Source organism: Cyprinodon variegatus, unplaced genomic scaffold (genome assembly GCF_000732505.1).
Source record: "Cyprinodon variegatus isolate N-32 unplaced genomic scaffold, C_variegatus-1.0 Scaffold505, whole genome shotgun sequence".
Taxonomy (NCBI): domain Eukaryota; kingdom Metazoa; phylum Chordata; class Actinopteri; order Cyprinodontiformes; family Cyprinodontidae; genus Cyprinodon; species Cyprinodon variegatus.
In genome coordinates this window covers 391853-405589 of record NW_015150958.1, presented here as the reverse complement: position 1 = coordinate 405589, position 13737 = coordinate 391853, and the positions used below count along the sequence as shown (strand labels likewise).

Below are 13737 nucleotides of genomic sequence, written 5' to 3'. Positions count from 1 at the left end.
TGCCAGTTCAGTGTTTTGACATTCTCTAGAGATTTAAGAAAATAAAAATGTTAATGTTTTTTATTTTTATATTACCACCTTTTTCCATAAATTGCTGTTATTATTTTACAGGCCAAAACTATTATGTAATATAATTATTTAAAAAATTTATTTAGTTTCCTGCTGGATTTCTATACAAAAAGAGACACACATTTCCTTTCATTAAACTGCCTTAGTTAGAAAAAAACTAATTCAAGTTGTTGGCTATGAAATCAGTATAAATCATGTATAACATGGTTACAAATTGTATAAAGGTAATTGTAGTTGTCATTCCACCAGGATTTCTACTGGGTATTAAAAAGTCATGAAGCCATTAGTTTATTAAAGTGATCTCAAAAAGTTTTTTAATAGGTCTTAATCTTCTCACGTCCATGTAACACTACCTCAAATGCACAATTAAATTCTCTTGCGACACTAAATAGTGCTTTCTTAATGCAATTACAACTAAGAACAGGCCATCAGCTGATCAGCATTTGTGTCATTGGCAAGTCCATAAGACTCGATGGTCCAGCAATCCTTGCATGATCAAATGTAGACCATAATTTAAACGAGACAGAATTAACTTACAGAGCAAAACTACAGCACAAAAAGCAGGAAGAACCAACTTGGCAAAGCTTTTAACAAAACAATGCATTCATATTATGAGAAGAGTGATTGCTGTCATGGGAACAAGTGGTTGGCCTACATATTTACTAAATAAATGGTAGGGTCAACTTATGTGAATGGCAAAATGCCATTAAATACAAGGGGGACAAGCTTAATTTTAATAACAAAACTAAACATGATCAAATCAACTCTAAAAGTTGAAAAAAAAAAACTAACAGTAGCAGCAATTCAAAATGTCCCTTCCCAGTCAGATTCCAGCCACTGGCCTTCTCATGGGCGTGTATATTTTTTTACTTTGACTCAACCCTTTCACAGAATTACAGGGTCTGAGCAGAAGATAACGCTTCTCTTTAGATCTTAATGTCCACAAATCATGACAGAAAGAATATTTTAGATCCTTAAAAATGAATTGTTTAGGACTAGCCAAGCAGCCATCAAGGAAAGTGGAGAAATTATGAATGGCCACTACCGTAGGTGTTACAGGGAAAGCATGATGAAAACAATAAGAGCAATAAGATTACCAAACTAAAACAAGAACCACCATCTCACACAAAACCTAATAAACGAGTAAAGAGAACAAATTATCGGACGATAATTTGATGATACTCAGATTTTAGGAATATACTCAGACTTTGGAGCAGAACCCACATATGCACATGGATTGCATTCAACTTCTGCAGTAAAGTGCTGGCACCAGAATATCATGACAATGTCTTGTAACATGTGGGCCAGTGGTTCAAACCCCAGCTCAATCTGTCTTTGCTGTTGTGTTTTGGGCAAGACATATCGCTACACTGCCTACTGATGGTGATCCAAGGGCCTGGTGATGTCTGTATACAGCAGCCTCGCTTCCGTCAGCGTGCCCCTGGGTGCCTGTATAGCTTTCCACCATCAGTGGGTGAATGACTAGATGTAATGTAAAGAGCTTTGGAGTAACCTTACCTGAAAGGTGCCGTATAAATGCAGACAATTTACCTATCAAATCAAGATAATTCAGTTTCTAGTAGTTGTTTAACAACAAGGAGGATTTAGATGTGAGGGCACCTGTGAGTTTCAAAAACAAGTTCTACTTTTAATACAGTCTAAATATGAGATCAAGAAACTATTCTATCATTTGTAAATGACATAGATTCAATATGACTATTATTGAACCATACTTCATGTTCAGAGGGGAGTGGCGGACTAGTGTTCAGTGAATAGAGCTTGGAATCCTGAGGTTATGGGTTTGAGCCCCACTCCCACAGACTGCCACTCTTGGTCCCAAGTGGATGGGTTAAATGCAGAGCTCAATTTCTCCAATGTGAGATCAATAAAGTTCAAAATTTAATTAAATATTTAAAATTGCCATGTCATATTTCAGGGGAACTGAGTATTTTCTTTCCTGCTGTTTCAACATCAGAATTCCATTTTAAAGTTGCATAACAGTCATGAAACAAAGGAACACTCTCTTTAAATATGTTATTTCCAGGAATTTGGTGTGTAGCTAATTTTTACACAAATTTATCTACATCAGCTTAAATTTGTCATCTGATAATATCTCTCTACATTATGCATGGTAAAGGTTCAACATTGATGACAAACCCCCAGAGTTAACACCCAGCCACCATGTGCATATGGACCCCTCAGGATTTCGAGTCTAAAGTGGGCTTGTTAGAATATTATCACAGTTATTTTTGCTCAACGAATTAAAAATGCCCTTTAAAATGAACTATTTTAACTTTTTTAATCCAATTTATTATTGTAATCTTTAATTTCTTGTTATCTTTAAGTGAAAAAAATCATAAAAAATGAAAATATAGGCTTGAAGACAATTTATTTACTGTAAATAATGTGTTTTACACAGGGAATTCATATATTTGATCTATTGAAGTGGGGTTTATTTAGTGTCTGAAAAGAAGGTTATGAAGAGTCTAGGCTATAAAGTACAGAAGATCAATCAAATCAATCAGTACCAATACTTTTTAGAATATTAAAATACGCGTTGGCATTGCAGGCTTCCCTGACTCTTTCCAGTCTTACAGTAAGCCTTCAATTATAAATACATTACTTGTAAACAATAAACAAAGCAAAAGTTCAACAAGATAATATAAAACAGTAGCCTTTGGCACAACATGGAAACTGGATAAAACATTTTAAATAAACTCAAAGAACAAGTATATGACTACTGGATAGTGCATCACTTAAAATAGCAAAATAAAGACAAATATTAATTTACAGAAAAACTGATACTAAAGCAACATTCACAGTCAATAAAAGCGTATTTTATGACTGTTTACCTTCTTGGACGGATCCACCTTTTAGACATGATCTATTTGAAGGTAAACTGCCACCAAACTACCTATCAGAGCGGGGCCTCTGATCAGCAGCCGTATTTCTTATCACCGCCCCCCTGGATTGCCTTAAAAATATCTAGTATTAGTACCTAATCCACTCAGGCTTAGGGTGCTCATTTTAAACATGTAAGTTAAAAAAATTTTCATCTTAAAGATAAACTAGTCATATTGATGCTATTTATTTGGAAAATGAGTTGTCAGGTCATTTTATAACTTTTAAGGTTATAGACCAAAATTAAGTTAAAAAAATATATATTTACAATTTATGTACAGTAAAAATACATTTTATTTATTACAATCTTGCTTTTTATACATAATTGAATTACTACACTGTTATTCAAATGTATTTAAAATTTCTGCACTTTCCTCACTTCAAAAGACACTTTCAGATTTCCAGCAAAGGAATAAAAGCAAGGCCAGCCTTTCCATTATATTTACTGAATTATAAACATATAATTAAAGGCCCAGTTCATGATAATGAAGTAGGTTCTGTTAAAAGCCTGTAAACTGGAGAAAATAATAGCAATCCATTTAGCAAAAGTGTGAAATAGTCCTAGAAGATGAAGCTAACAGCTCCCCCTAGAGGAGCCAAGAACAAAAGGGGCTGTTCTGGAAAAAAAAAATCTAATTTTGAAACGTCATCATAACATTTTTGGTAACCCTAATTATTTCAGCTTATTGTCATAATTTTCCTGTGTGAAATGTACTAAATACGGATAAAGCTTTTCCACTCAAGCTGTCTTATATAAAAGTAGAGCAGTAAATACTACTTTTACACCACGTTACCTTTTATAATTTTTTTTTTCTGTACCCATTTTGTGGCGCACTTCTCAACTTTTACAATTGTATTAGAATATGTGCTTTTCTACAAATAACTGGCCAATGCCAGTAATTAAATTTGAAAGATTTATCAATTGCTTAAACTGATTTGGAGTTTAAAAATTATAATTAATTTAAGATAGCCAAAGTCTAAATTGGTTTGGGACTCTGTCAGACTAGCCATTACTTTGATCAACCAGTCTGGATTTATAACAAAACAAGACTTTTTCAATACAAGTATCTACTTTAAATTTGTCATCAGACCCTTGCATATAGAGTTCTAAGCTGTAATGTAATTTAGAAAAGATTAGCACTTAAAGATTCTTCTTTTATCTCATATTCAGTCCAGATGACAATCTCCTTCATGCCCACCCTGTTCTGTAGCAATATTTACATTCTTTTAGGCTCACAAATATTTGTTTAAAATCATTATTTGTAAATGTTTAGTATTATGGTCTTCATATTAATCCGTTTCAAGTCTCCCCCTTCCAACCTTTCTGTGTCTTTTACCTTGCCTCCATGTTTGTCTCTACCACAGTCAGCTCAGCTGCGAGTGAGTGGCTCTGAGACGGGAGCCAAAATAAAGGGAGACCTTGAAGCAACTCTGGAAGCCTCCTGTCACTGCTGTGAGTCTGTCTCTGTGGAGAGTCAACTTTCACCAGAACAAAGCGATCAGCCGCCGTGCCCAGCCTCTTGTGGGCTTGAATGATGAACAGCGAAGCTGTAAATAGATCAGAATAAGTCGACCTTGTCTGTTGTTGATCCCCTACTTCTCTGTCTTGGTTCAGGAGGGTCCACTCTTCGGTTTTTTCAAGGGCTTTCTGGTTTAGAACAAGCAGAATTCGACCACCCATAGTGTCCAGCTTCTGCAGTTGGGAGTAGAGCCATGGCAAAGGTCCCATTGTGCATTGATCCCTCCTGCACCACTGGTCCACAGACACACTGAACCCTTGGCTGCAGAGCTGAGTACCCAGCTGACAAATTGATTCTGAAACTGATTTATCCACGTCTGGGGGGCTGAGCAGCACCACATGCCCCTTTTTGCCAACTTGAAGATGAAAAGAAAACCAAATTCAGAAATGTCTTGAATTATTATAAATGTAAAGTTTTACATGTAAAAAAACTTACTCTTTACAAATCCACCGTGTCGCCAGCTCCATGCCCATTCTATAAAAGTCAGAGATGTCACAGTAAATATACCTGGCAGTTTAGCAGATTGACAATTTATTTTTATTGTTTGTATCATATTTGACGCTTCAGAAAGTGTGATGCGGAGATTTCTAATAAACATTATGTGGTTGATGATGAGACTTTCAGACTGAAAGTAGGTTTTGTATAATTTGCAATAATAAACCAGTCAATGTTTTATAAGGACATAGTAAACTATTATACTGCTGATAAGTTAGACCATCTTTACGTTTTTCTGGACATTATTTTTTGCAATATTTTAAAATAAAGAGTAACCCCAAATAACCAAAGAGTTTCCTTATAACATGAGAGGTTAAAAGAAAATGGAAACTTACTTTTTACATAATCACGAAGAAAATAAATCATTAGTCCAGTTAGAGAAACAAGAAGCATAACACCAACAACCAGGAGGGTCCAGCGGAATCTACCAGCTGCAAAAAATACAACCCCCCCAAAAAATGATTATGAAACACTTAAAAATTTATTTTCTGAGAAAAAAAAATGTATCCTTTCAAACTGCATAAAAAGTATGACAACATATATAACACCTAACCATTTCCAACTTACTGTCAAAAGCACAGAATGGACCAAATTCCTGCTGTGCTCCTTTTATTTTCACCTGGAGATATTAATAAAAGAATTGTGACATTATCAGCAAAAACTTTGCAAGTTTGTTGTACACAGATATATGAATGAAGAACTGGTGAAAACATTTTACCATCACACACTGAGATATCCATTCATCAACATTTTCAAATGCACCTTGTGTTTCCTAAATGAGACAGAAAGGACACCTATCACTGATCCTGTACACATTTATACCAATCCAGACTTTTGCATTACCAGATTACCAACTTTTCTAAAAATTTGAAGTTTTACAGAGCATTCAGTTAAATAAACATGACCCTTGCAACAATATATGTAGAATTATATTAAAAAAAAATAGGTACTAAAAGTAGTTTATCAACTCCATAACAATGGTAGAGATAAAATAACTTAATCATGACTGCATTTGGGAGAGCATCATTTGTATTTCAAAGAAAGACAAACATATTCAGATAATTGCAGAACAGTAGTTAGGCCCTTCTTACCCAAACGTCCTTGCTGTTCTGTCTCCATTTGCTCACAGCATTAATGGCCTGCCTTTCCTTATTTCCCCCCTTGCAGATGCTTGCTTTATAACAGAGCGACACTTCACCAGTCAGCCTGCAGGGGGCAGTAAGGTTCCATAAAAGTACTGAGCTCCCGTCGAATATTTTACTCAGACGCACATTCACAGATATATTCTTCCACATCAAGTGTTTTAATTCAGATGGCAATCCTTAAAACAAGAAGAAGTAAATAGATTGTATACATTATAGATTACTTATCCGACATTGTTGTTGCAGGAATGAGACACATTTCAATGCAATTTATGTTACCTGTTTTGTTAAAGGGGCACGTTTGAGTGCGCCAAGGTCCCAAATCATCTTCATCCCATGCCTAATCATCACAAATATGTTTCATCATAAATGAAAAAAAAAACAAAAAACAAACAAAAAAAAAAATTGGAATTTGTTTTTTCTAAAGAGAAAAGTGTGATAACCTGTATGCACATGCACGGGGCAATGGAGGACAGATGAATGATGGTCTGGGTCAGCCTCTATTTAAAAAAAGAACAAAATGATGCAAATTAAAGTTGTTGGTGTTGACATGGTTACAACAGGAATGCAGAATGTATTGGTAATTTGTTAACAACTATTAAAATACATTCTGGGGTATTGAAAAGGATCAATTGCAAAGCAGCTATACTTTATAATAACAAATACCATACATCCAGTCTGACTAAACCTGAGCTTTCACACTAGGGGTCACCCTGAAAGTCTTATAGCTGTAATACTAAAAAAAGGTTTCACAATGTGTCGAATTAGGGGGTTAAAAAATATGCACACCGCACCTTTCAGATTTTATTCACAAAAAACAAAGAAACAAACAAAAAAAAAAAGCTATGTATCCATGTTTTTCCTTCCTCATGACAGTTGTGTAATAGGCTACTTTGTGTTGATCTTTTTAGAGAAATTATGAATAAAATACAATCAGGTTTGTAGTATCACACAATGTAAAAAGGTAGAAGGGGTAATGCTAATTCTGAAGGTACTGTAGATAATGAATTAGATAAAGCAGAAATAATATACATTTCTATGCAGCTCAATATCAGATTTCAGACTGTTGAACTGTTTAAAAAAACTCAAAATCATGTAACAATTTCTGCATCACACTGATAACACCAAAGTGCTTATTTGTACCATATATATATTCTCTGAACTTCCATATCAATGCATTTTTTCAACATGTTTTTTTTCTCCCACCCTGTTTACTTTTGATCACTGATGCACTTTTTTGTATAGAATCTGTGTATACAAAATGACAATCAAAGTTGTCTAAGTCCATGATACATATTGCAGCATTAGACGTTCTAATCAGACAGCTGTTATTGGCTGAAAGGTAAACAATTCTCCTAAACCTTTCACCTTTTGTTATTTGTCGAAGACTTTGTATAAAGCCACTGATGTGAGTGTATTTGAAAAAAACAAACATGAATTATTAAAAACAATCATTAATTTAGTTAAATCTAGCTAAAGATATATTTTCAGAAATTTGTTGGTCTTTTTAACTAGTAGTTATTGTCGTTTGCAAGGAGCTGAAAAATTTACTTTAGAAACTACTTCAATAGCTTCATAATCATCAGTCAGAGCTTTACTGTACCACAAAACTCCTTCTTGTTCAGCAGTTTTTTAAAAGAACAATTCCCTAATCTAACAACAAATGATTTCACACCCATGCAACTAACATAAAACAACAATTACTGACTTATTTTGCAAAGACAGTAAAGATGCTTTTGAGTTGTCTTCGCGAGTTTACAAATAAAATTTCTCATATTTTATGCTTAACACTATGGTGGCTCAAGAGTTTATCAGATTGATCTTGTTTTATCATGTGATAATAGATCACTATCTAATCTAGAAGAAATGAACAGAAAAGGCAACATTAAAATGTGTGCATGTCTAAAACAGAAATATGTAGCATAAAAGTTTTAACTTTGTTTTTTTTTATATTCTTCTTATTGTGAATTGATACATATTTGCTTGTATATATTCTTGAGAATATGTAAGCTAATATTCCTTAAACATTTAATTTTCTCTCATTGCATTTCTCTGATTAACTTATCCTTTTCTCTCAAGGGGCAGTTTCTCAGGAGTAGCACTAACCCGGCAGTGTCCGTTCTCCTCGTATTTGACACACAGAGAGGGAGGGGACTTGTTGTTGCCCTCAATCTGCAGCTCAATGTGATTTTCCTTTAAAACATGATTGATGAGGAATTTCTGAACTGAAAAAAAGGAAAAATAACTATTGTCATATTTTCTAAAGATATACTGTACACAGACATATAACACACAAAAATCCACAATTGCCCAAGGTATTTGCTTTTCTTTTTGCTTACCTGGACACACGGGTATATATTTCTGCCTAAGCTTCTGGGAACACACTGCGAACAGACAGGGATTTGTATGATGTAGATGCACATGTAGTGACCTGCTGCTTAAAAGGGATAACTTGGTTTCGTGTTATGCAACTGAGACTTCTCAGTGAAGCAATGCCCTGGCAGGCATTGCTACAGACTGCAACAGAAAAATCTGATGTTTCTGCTACACCTTGATGTAAGCTGAGATAGAACTGCAATTAAAGCACAAATTACCTTTTTCCTCTGAAGGAGCAACAACTTCTTTCTTTGGGGAATTTAATTTGTTGGGATAAACAGATAATTTGCTGCTAAAATGGAATTCATCTGTGATCACCATTGAAATCTGTTAAGATAAGATGGTGAAACATGTTTGAAATTATGTACCTGGGTGTGATCAAACACTTAGCAGGATTACAAAGTTCATGGAAATTTATGGTACAGTACCTTGCTCTTGTTCTGGTGAGTAAGAATTGGGTAATTAACAGTAAACTCCACCTTCTTGCATATTGGCACAGTGCTGGCTGCTTGCTGGTAGCATATTGTCACAGACGCTGTAAAAACAGAGCATGAAGTTATACTTGGACTGAATCAGCATTGGAATGATTGATATATTCAAATAAAGCTTGTGTAAAACTTGCATCACTTTTAAAGGTTTACTTGAGCACAGTGTAGGACAGAGAGAGTGTCTTTTTATGCAACTTACTGCCTCTGACCTACAAAACAAAACTCAAGCCAGCTGAGCTTTATTCCTCTGCTATGTTTTTACCTATGAAATTATACATAGACTAGATCATTTGGCTGAGATTGAGAACTGGATGTCTTCAGGATCTTTTTGTTTTATTTTGTTGTCTGATTCAAGACATTGTAAGCATTTTTTAATACTCCTTTTTTCAAATAAGAGACATACATTGTTTCTTTCTTACTTGGAATATAAATGTTCTTGGCTTACCCTTAGCAATGTGTCTCACTTACATGCTCAGTTTAAGAAAAAATGCATTAGTAAAAAAAATGACTTACTTAGATTTTGATTTTTTGCAGTGTAAGTGATCTCAGAAAACGGTTATCTTAAAACTTGGGTGGGGTCTTTGACAATTGCCCTCTCTGGTAAAGGTGTGTAAAGAAACTTAAAAAATAACTGTCTTTTAAAGAGATTTGGGGACCACTTCTATTTGCAGCTTGATGACAGTGAGATTTCTATAGTTTTGTTGGATCTCTCTGGCCATCCTAATGACTGTGGTTGAGATAAAATTGAGTTCTCTAATTGAAAATATCAGCCTCTGAATCATATAAAGCCAAAATTTGTTTTGCAACACGGTAATTCAGTGGCTCTCCATCCTGGTCCTTTCCAGCTGCTGTCCTTAAAGTTTAAGATGTATTTATGCTCCGGGAAACGTATTCAAAAACATTGTATAATCTTCTCTGCAGGCTCTTAGGTCTCCTTCCTTTAGCTGAAGATTTTTCCAGTTTTTTTTTTTTTTTCTGATCTGGAGCTTGAATTGTTTTTGCTTAGCAGTTTTGACTTTTTTGCAATCATTATCTTCATTCATATTAGCAAACTGCATACAGCCAACTTAGCTAGCCTTAAATTTGTTGCAGTCTGTTGAGGAAAGAGTTCATCCAACTTTCTGAAGAATCATTAAAAGTAGCCTATGCATACCTTTCACATCCACATGCCTGTGTAAATATTTTTTCGTTGTGAACAATGATTAAACCGTGAAAGGCAAACTTGAACAGGATGCCAATATGTGCATCCCTTCAGTGATGAAGAAAAGTTCAGACCTGACTGGCAGAGCCACTTTTAATTGTAATACTAACACTTTGCTCTTGCGTGTAAATTGTGGAAAGCAGCTGTTATCTGGCAGATATATCAAAGGCAAGAGTGTCTCCAGAATTTGTTCTCTACTTGATCAATTTCAATTTTCTTCTGCGTTGATTTATTGATGACTGTTTCTAGAAGTGGCAGGGAGTTGAGGTGATGTGAGTTAAATGTGTTTAAAAAAGTAGAAAGTGTGTAAGAGAATTTTTTTTTGTATAATTGGGACAATAAAATAAATGTGAAACAAATATAGCAATAATGTTGTTGGTGTGCAGTTGTCTATTGGATCTTTGAAAAACTATTTAAAAACTAGTATAGCACACATTAATATTGATGAAATTTGGAAATGCAGTAGATAATATGATATTGTTAATATTATGATTAAAGAGAATGGTGTAACTTGACTCAAAATCATATATAGGTTATTACTGTTACTATTACAACAACAAAGATAAATATGCTTGCAGCTTAGAAAAAAAAGAACTGGATTTAAAAAAAATCTTACACTTTTCATTCCTTGTGTTCTCACTGTATTCTTCCTCATCATCGCCAGAGTGGCTTTCATTTTCCACCTCCGTAGGAATGCTGACCTCTGTGTCTATGAAAAGACAAAGCGTACAATTTCCTCTGGCCTCACAGCAGAGCTTGAAAGATGGTTCAAACTGAATATCCACAGTGTCCCCTGGATTATACACACCATCCTTGATGGTGCAGTCAGAGAATGCCTTAAAAGCAGAAAGTTCAGAAGAAGAGACATTTTATGTTTTTTTTTTTTTTGAAAAGAATTAAACAGACAGCAAATATTTTTTGTTCTGTCTACAACACTCCCAAGCTTCAACAAACTGGTGGATGGCCATATCTCACAATCAGTTTTTCATTTAATTTCATCAATGTAACATGTGACCTCCGCCAAGGGAAATTAAAAGTCAACACTGCAAAGCTTACAGTAGAAGGAAATTAAAAGCTGCAAGACATTAAAGTAAAAACAGTATTTCATCCCACTGAAATGTAATTTTGAGCGCAACCAAGCAGTATATCATACAATACCTGTTGGCAAATGACTGCATCGCTGTGATGTTCTATGATCTCCAAGCCAGAGGATGAAGAGCACAGAATGAAGTAAATGCACCAAACGGGCCATTTGAGAAGAAACATTGTTCATCAGATCTACAGGAGTTCTACAGTATATTTCTACACAGAATCCTTTCCAGCCGCCTCGGGAGGAAGGTGCATTGTTGCTCTCTTTGTGATGTTCTTTTTTTTTTTTTTTTGGTGTGTGTTTTAGAAATTAACTTGGTGTTATCACGACAGAAGTTGCTATGGAAGCAGCCAACAGAGACAAACAGAGAGAGGCTGTTTCCTGGGTTTTTTCCTCTGTTTATGGCCTGGTAAAAAGAGAAATATATTAGGCTACAATTATTTTTGAGGGACACTCAAAAGTATACAGATCAGATTAGGTTGGTTTCCTACAATAACTTTTAAATTTAGGAAGTTTGTAATTCATCCGTTAAGTTTATTTAAAGACACAGAACCTAAACAGGTCTTCCCAAAAGTTAGCAGGATTGATTGGGAAAAACAAAAGAAAGATTTAAGCAATAAACATGTTTCACTACCACTTATAATCAAATCAAAAATCTTATTTAAATTATTTCTTGATTACTTACTGTGTTGAGGAATCTATGGCTGTTAAAGCGTCACCAAGCTTTTTATTTCCACTATCCGTCAAAGCGTATCACACCTTGTAAAAGTAGGCAGCGAGTTAATGACTCATAAAAAATCTGCACAACAGAGCACGTCAGTGCCCTGACTCAGTATATGCCCCACCTCATTTCTCTCTCACCTCTCTCCCTCAGCTCTCTGTTCCTCTACCTGTCTCTGATTGAGCCTCACATAATCCTGAAACTTCCTGTTTGGACTCTATATAAATACAGAGTAACTGCAACAAATGACACAGGTTAAAGTACAAAAGTCTCTTTTTTATAGTAAAGAGAAAATAACAAAAAAAAAGCTCCTACAGTACCTGTACCTTCTCTGTCACGACAGAGGCACTCAGATAACTTGCTTCCCATAGGTGGATTGTGTGAGCAGTGGATGGTGTATACTCTTGTCTTTGTATAAACCGTTTCCTGACAAACAAGTTTCTCATCCTCATTCTTAAGAGGCAACATACCTTTGGCCCCATATAACTGTATGGGGCGGTTCATTCAGTGTGGAGTGTGTCGAAGGTTACACTGTGGTGCATGTCTGCAGGAGAAGCTTAACTGGTTTGACCACTTTAAGTTAGAAGACAACCCTTTTTCTCCTCTCAGGAATGGTGGACAAGGAAACTAATGATGTGTCATGTAGATTATAATAATGTAATAGTGTGCATGTTTCTAGACATTTGAATTGTGGGGGATGTGGGTTGATCTGACCAGGATTTTCATATTACCAGATTTATAAATAACAAATGTTATTACCATCTTAAAAATAAGATCTTTGAAATTAAAAATAACAACTTCTCTTCACCAGACTCTTGCTATTTGTCCAACACCTTTCTGAAGATTTTAATGAAGGGTTTCCTATTCCTCTACCTTGACTGCAAAATAGTCCAAATATTTTTTTTCTAACTCTCTCATGTCAGACCACGAATTGAAAATAGTTTTAGATTTTCACCAGTCATTTTTATTCAAGTTCCTGCTTCTGAATGTTTTTTTTAAGGTGTTTTATTGAGACCTTATGTATGAATGTGTGCATAGATGTTTGCTGATTCTGTATGTATCTGTGTTTCTCTGGAATGGAGTCTGCAGAGAAGTCCTGTATGGCATTGTTAAAGCATCCAAACATTAAAATATCTTTAAGTAAGGGGATTTGAGTGGCTGGCCTTAGTGCAGTAATTAAGAACAAACGAGACATTAAGCTGCCTTCACTTTTATTTTTTGCCTTCAGCATAGATTGCTTGCTTGCTAATTGTGGTTAAGAGTTACATTTCATGCATTCTTTGTAGATTACACTGTTCAACACTGATGAAGGCTATCTTAACAGCAAACTGTAGGACACTAGCTCTAAATTACACAAAAGCTTTCACACTGCCTGTGTTGTTGACTTTATCAAGGGTTGCAATATTAATCAAGGTTGTAGTTAAACTTCTGTTTTTTTTCTTTCAATGGGATTAGTTTAAGATGTTTCATTTTTATATTTAAAAAAAAACATAGTGCCACTTACTTTAAATGTTTCTTTTATTTTGATACATGCAAATATGAGAAATAAGAAAATCATCCAGGGTCGTCCTTGCAGGCTAGTATCAACCAGAAACAGTATAGCATATAATAAAGGGACCACAAGAATGGCAAACAGCTAAATGTATTTCAACAATCAACAAAAGCAAAATAGGATTTTAAGAGCAGCCTTCCACAGCAATTACCCCTTGACTCAAAATCAGACAAGGTGCAAGC

The 13737-nt window shown here is 34.9% G+C and overlaps 1 protein-coding gene across 4 annotated transcripts; it reads right to left on the bottom strand.

Annotated features, from left to right (window-relative positions):
* Positions 1 to 998: 998 nt before the first annotated feature.
* On the bottom strand, positions 999 to 12444 carry LOC107094773 (interleukin-17 receptor C-like). 4 transcript variants are annotated; one of them, XM_015390608.1, is made up of 17 exons: positions 12324 to 12444; positions 12144 to 12239; positions 11968 to 12041; positions 11351 to 11688; positions 10833 to 11028; positions 8932 to 9038; positions 8722 to 8830; positions 8467 to 8511; positions 8234 to 8352; positions 6571 to 6627; positions 6407 to 6467; positions 6077 to 6306; positions 5704 to 5757; positions 5553 to 5604; positions 5321 to 5416; positions 4926 to 4964; positions 999 to 4845 (listed from the first exon to the last, which is right to left on the bottom strand). In XM_015390608.1, the coding sequence occupies exons 4-17, from the start codon at positions 11456 to 11458 to the stop codon at positions 4304 to 4306; spliced, it is 1815 nt and encodes a 604-aa protein (XP_015246094.1). In that variant the 5' UTR covers positions 11459 to 11688; positions 11968 to 12041; positions 12144 to 12239; positions 12324 to 12444; the 3' UTR covers positions 999 to 4303. The 4 variants fall into 4 exon arrangements, with proteins under 4 accessions (XP_015246094.1, XP_015246091.1, XP_015246092.1 ...); XM_015390605.1 differs by having other exon boundaries at positions 1000 to 4845; positions 10809 to 11028; XM_015390606.1 differs by having other exon boundaries at positions 1000 to 4845; positions 10809 to 11028; positions 12330 to 12359.
* Positions 12445 to 13737: the final 1293 nt, after the last annotated feature.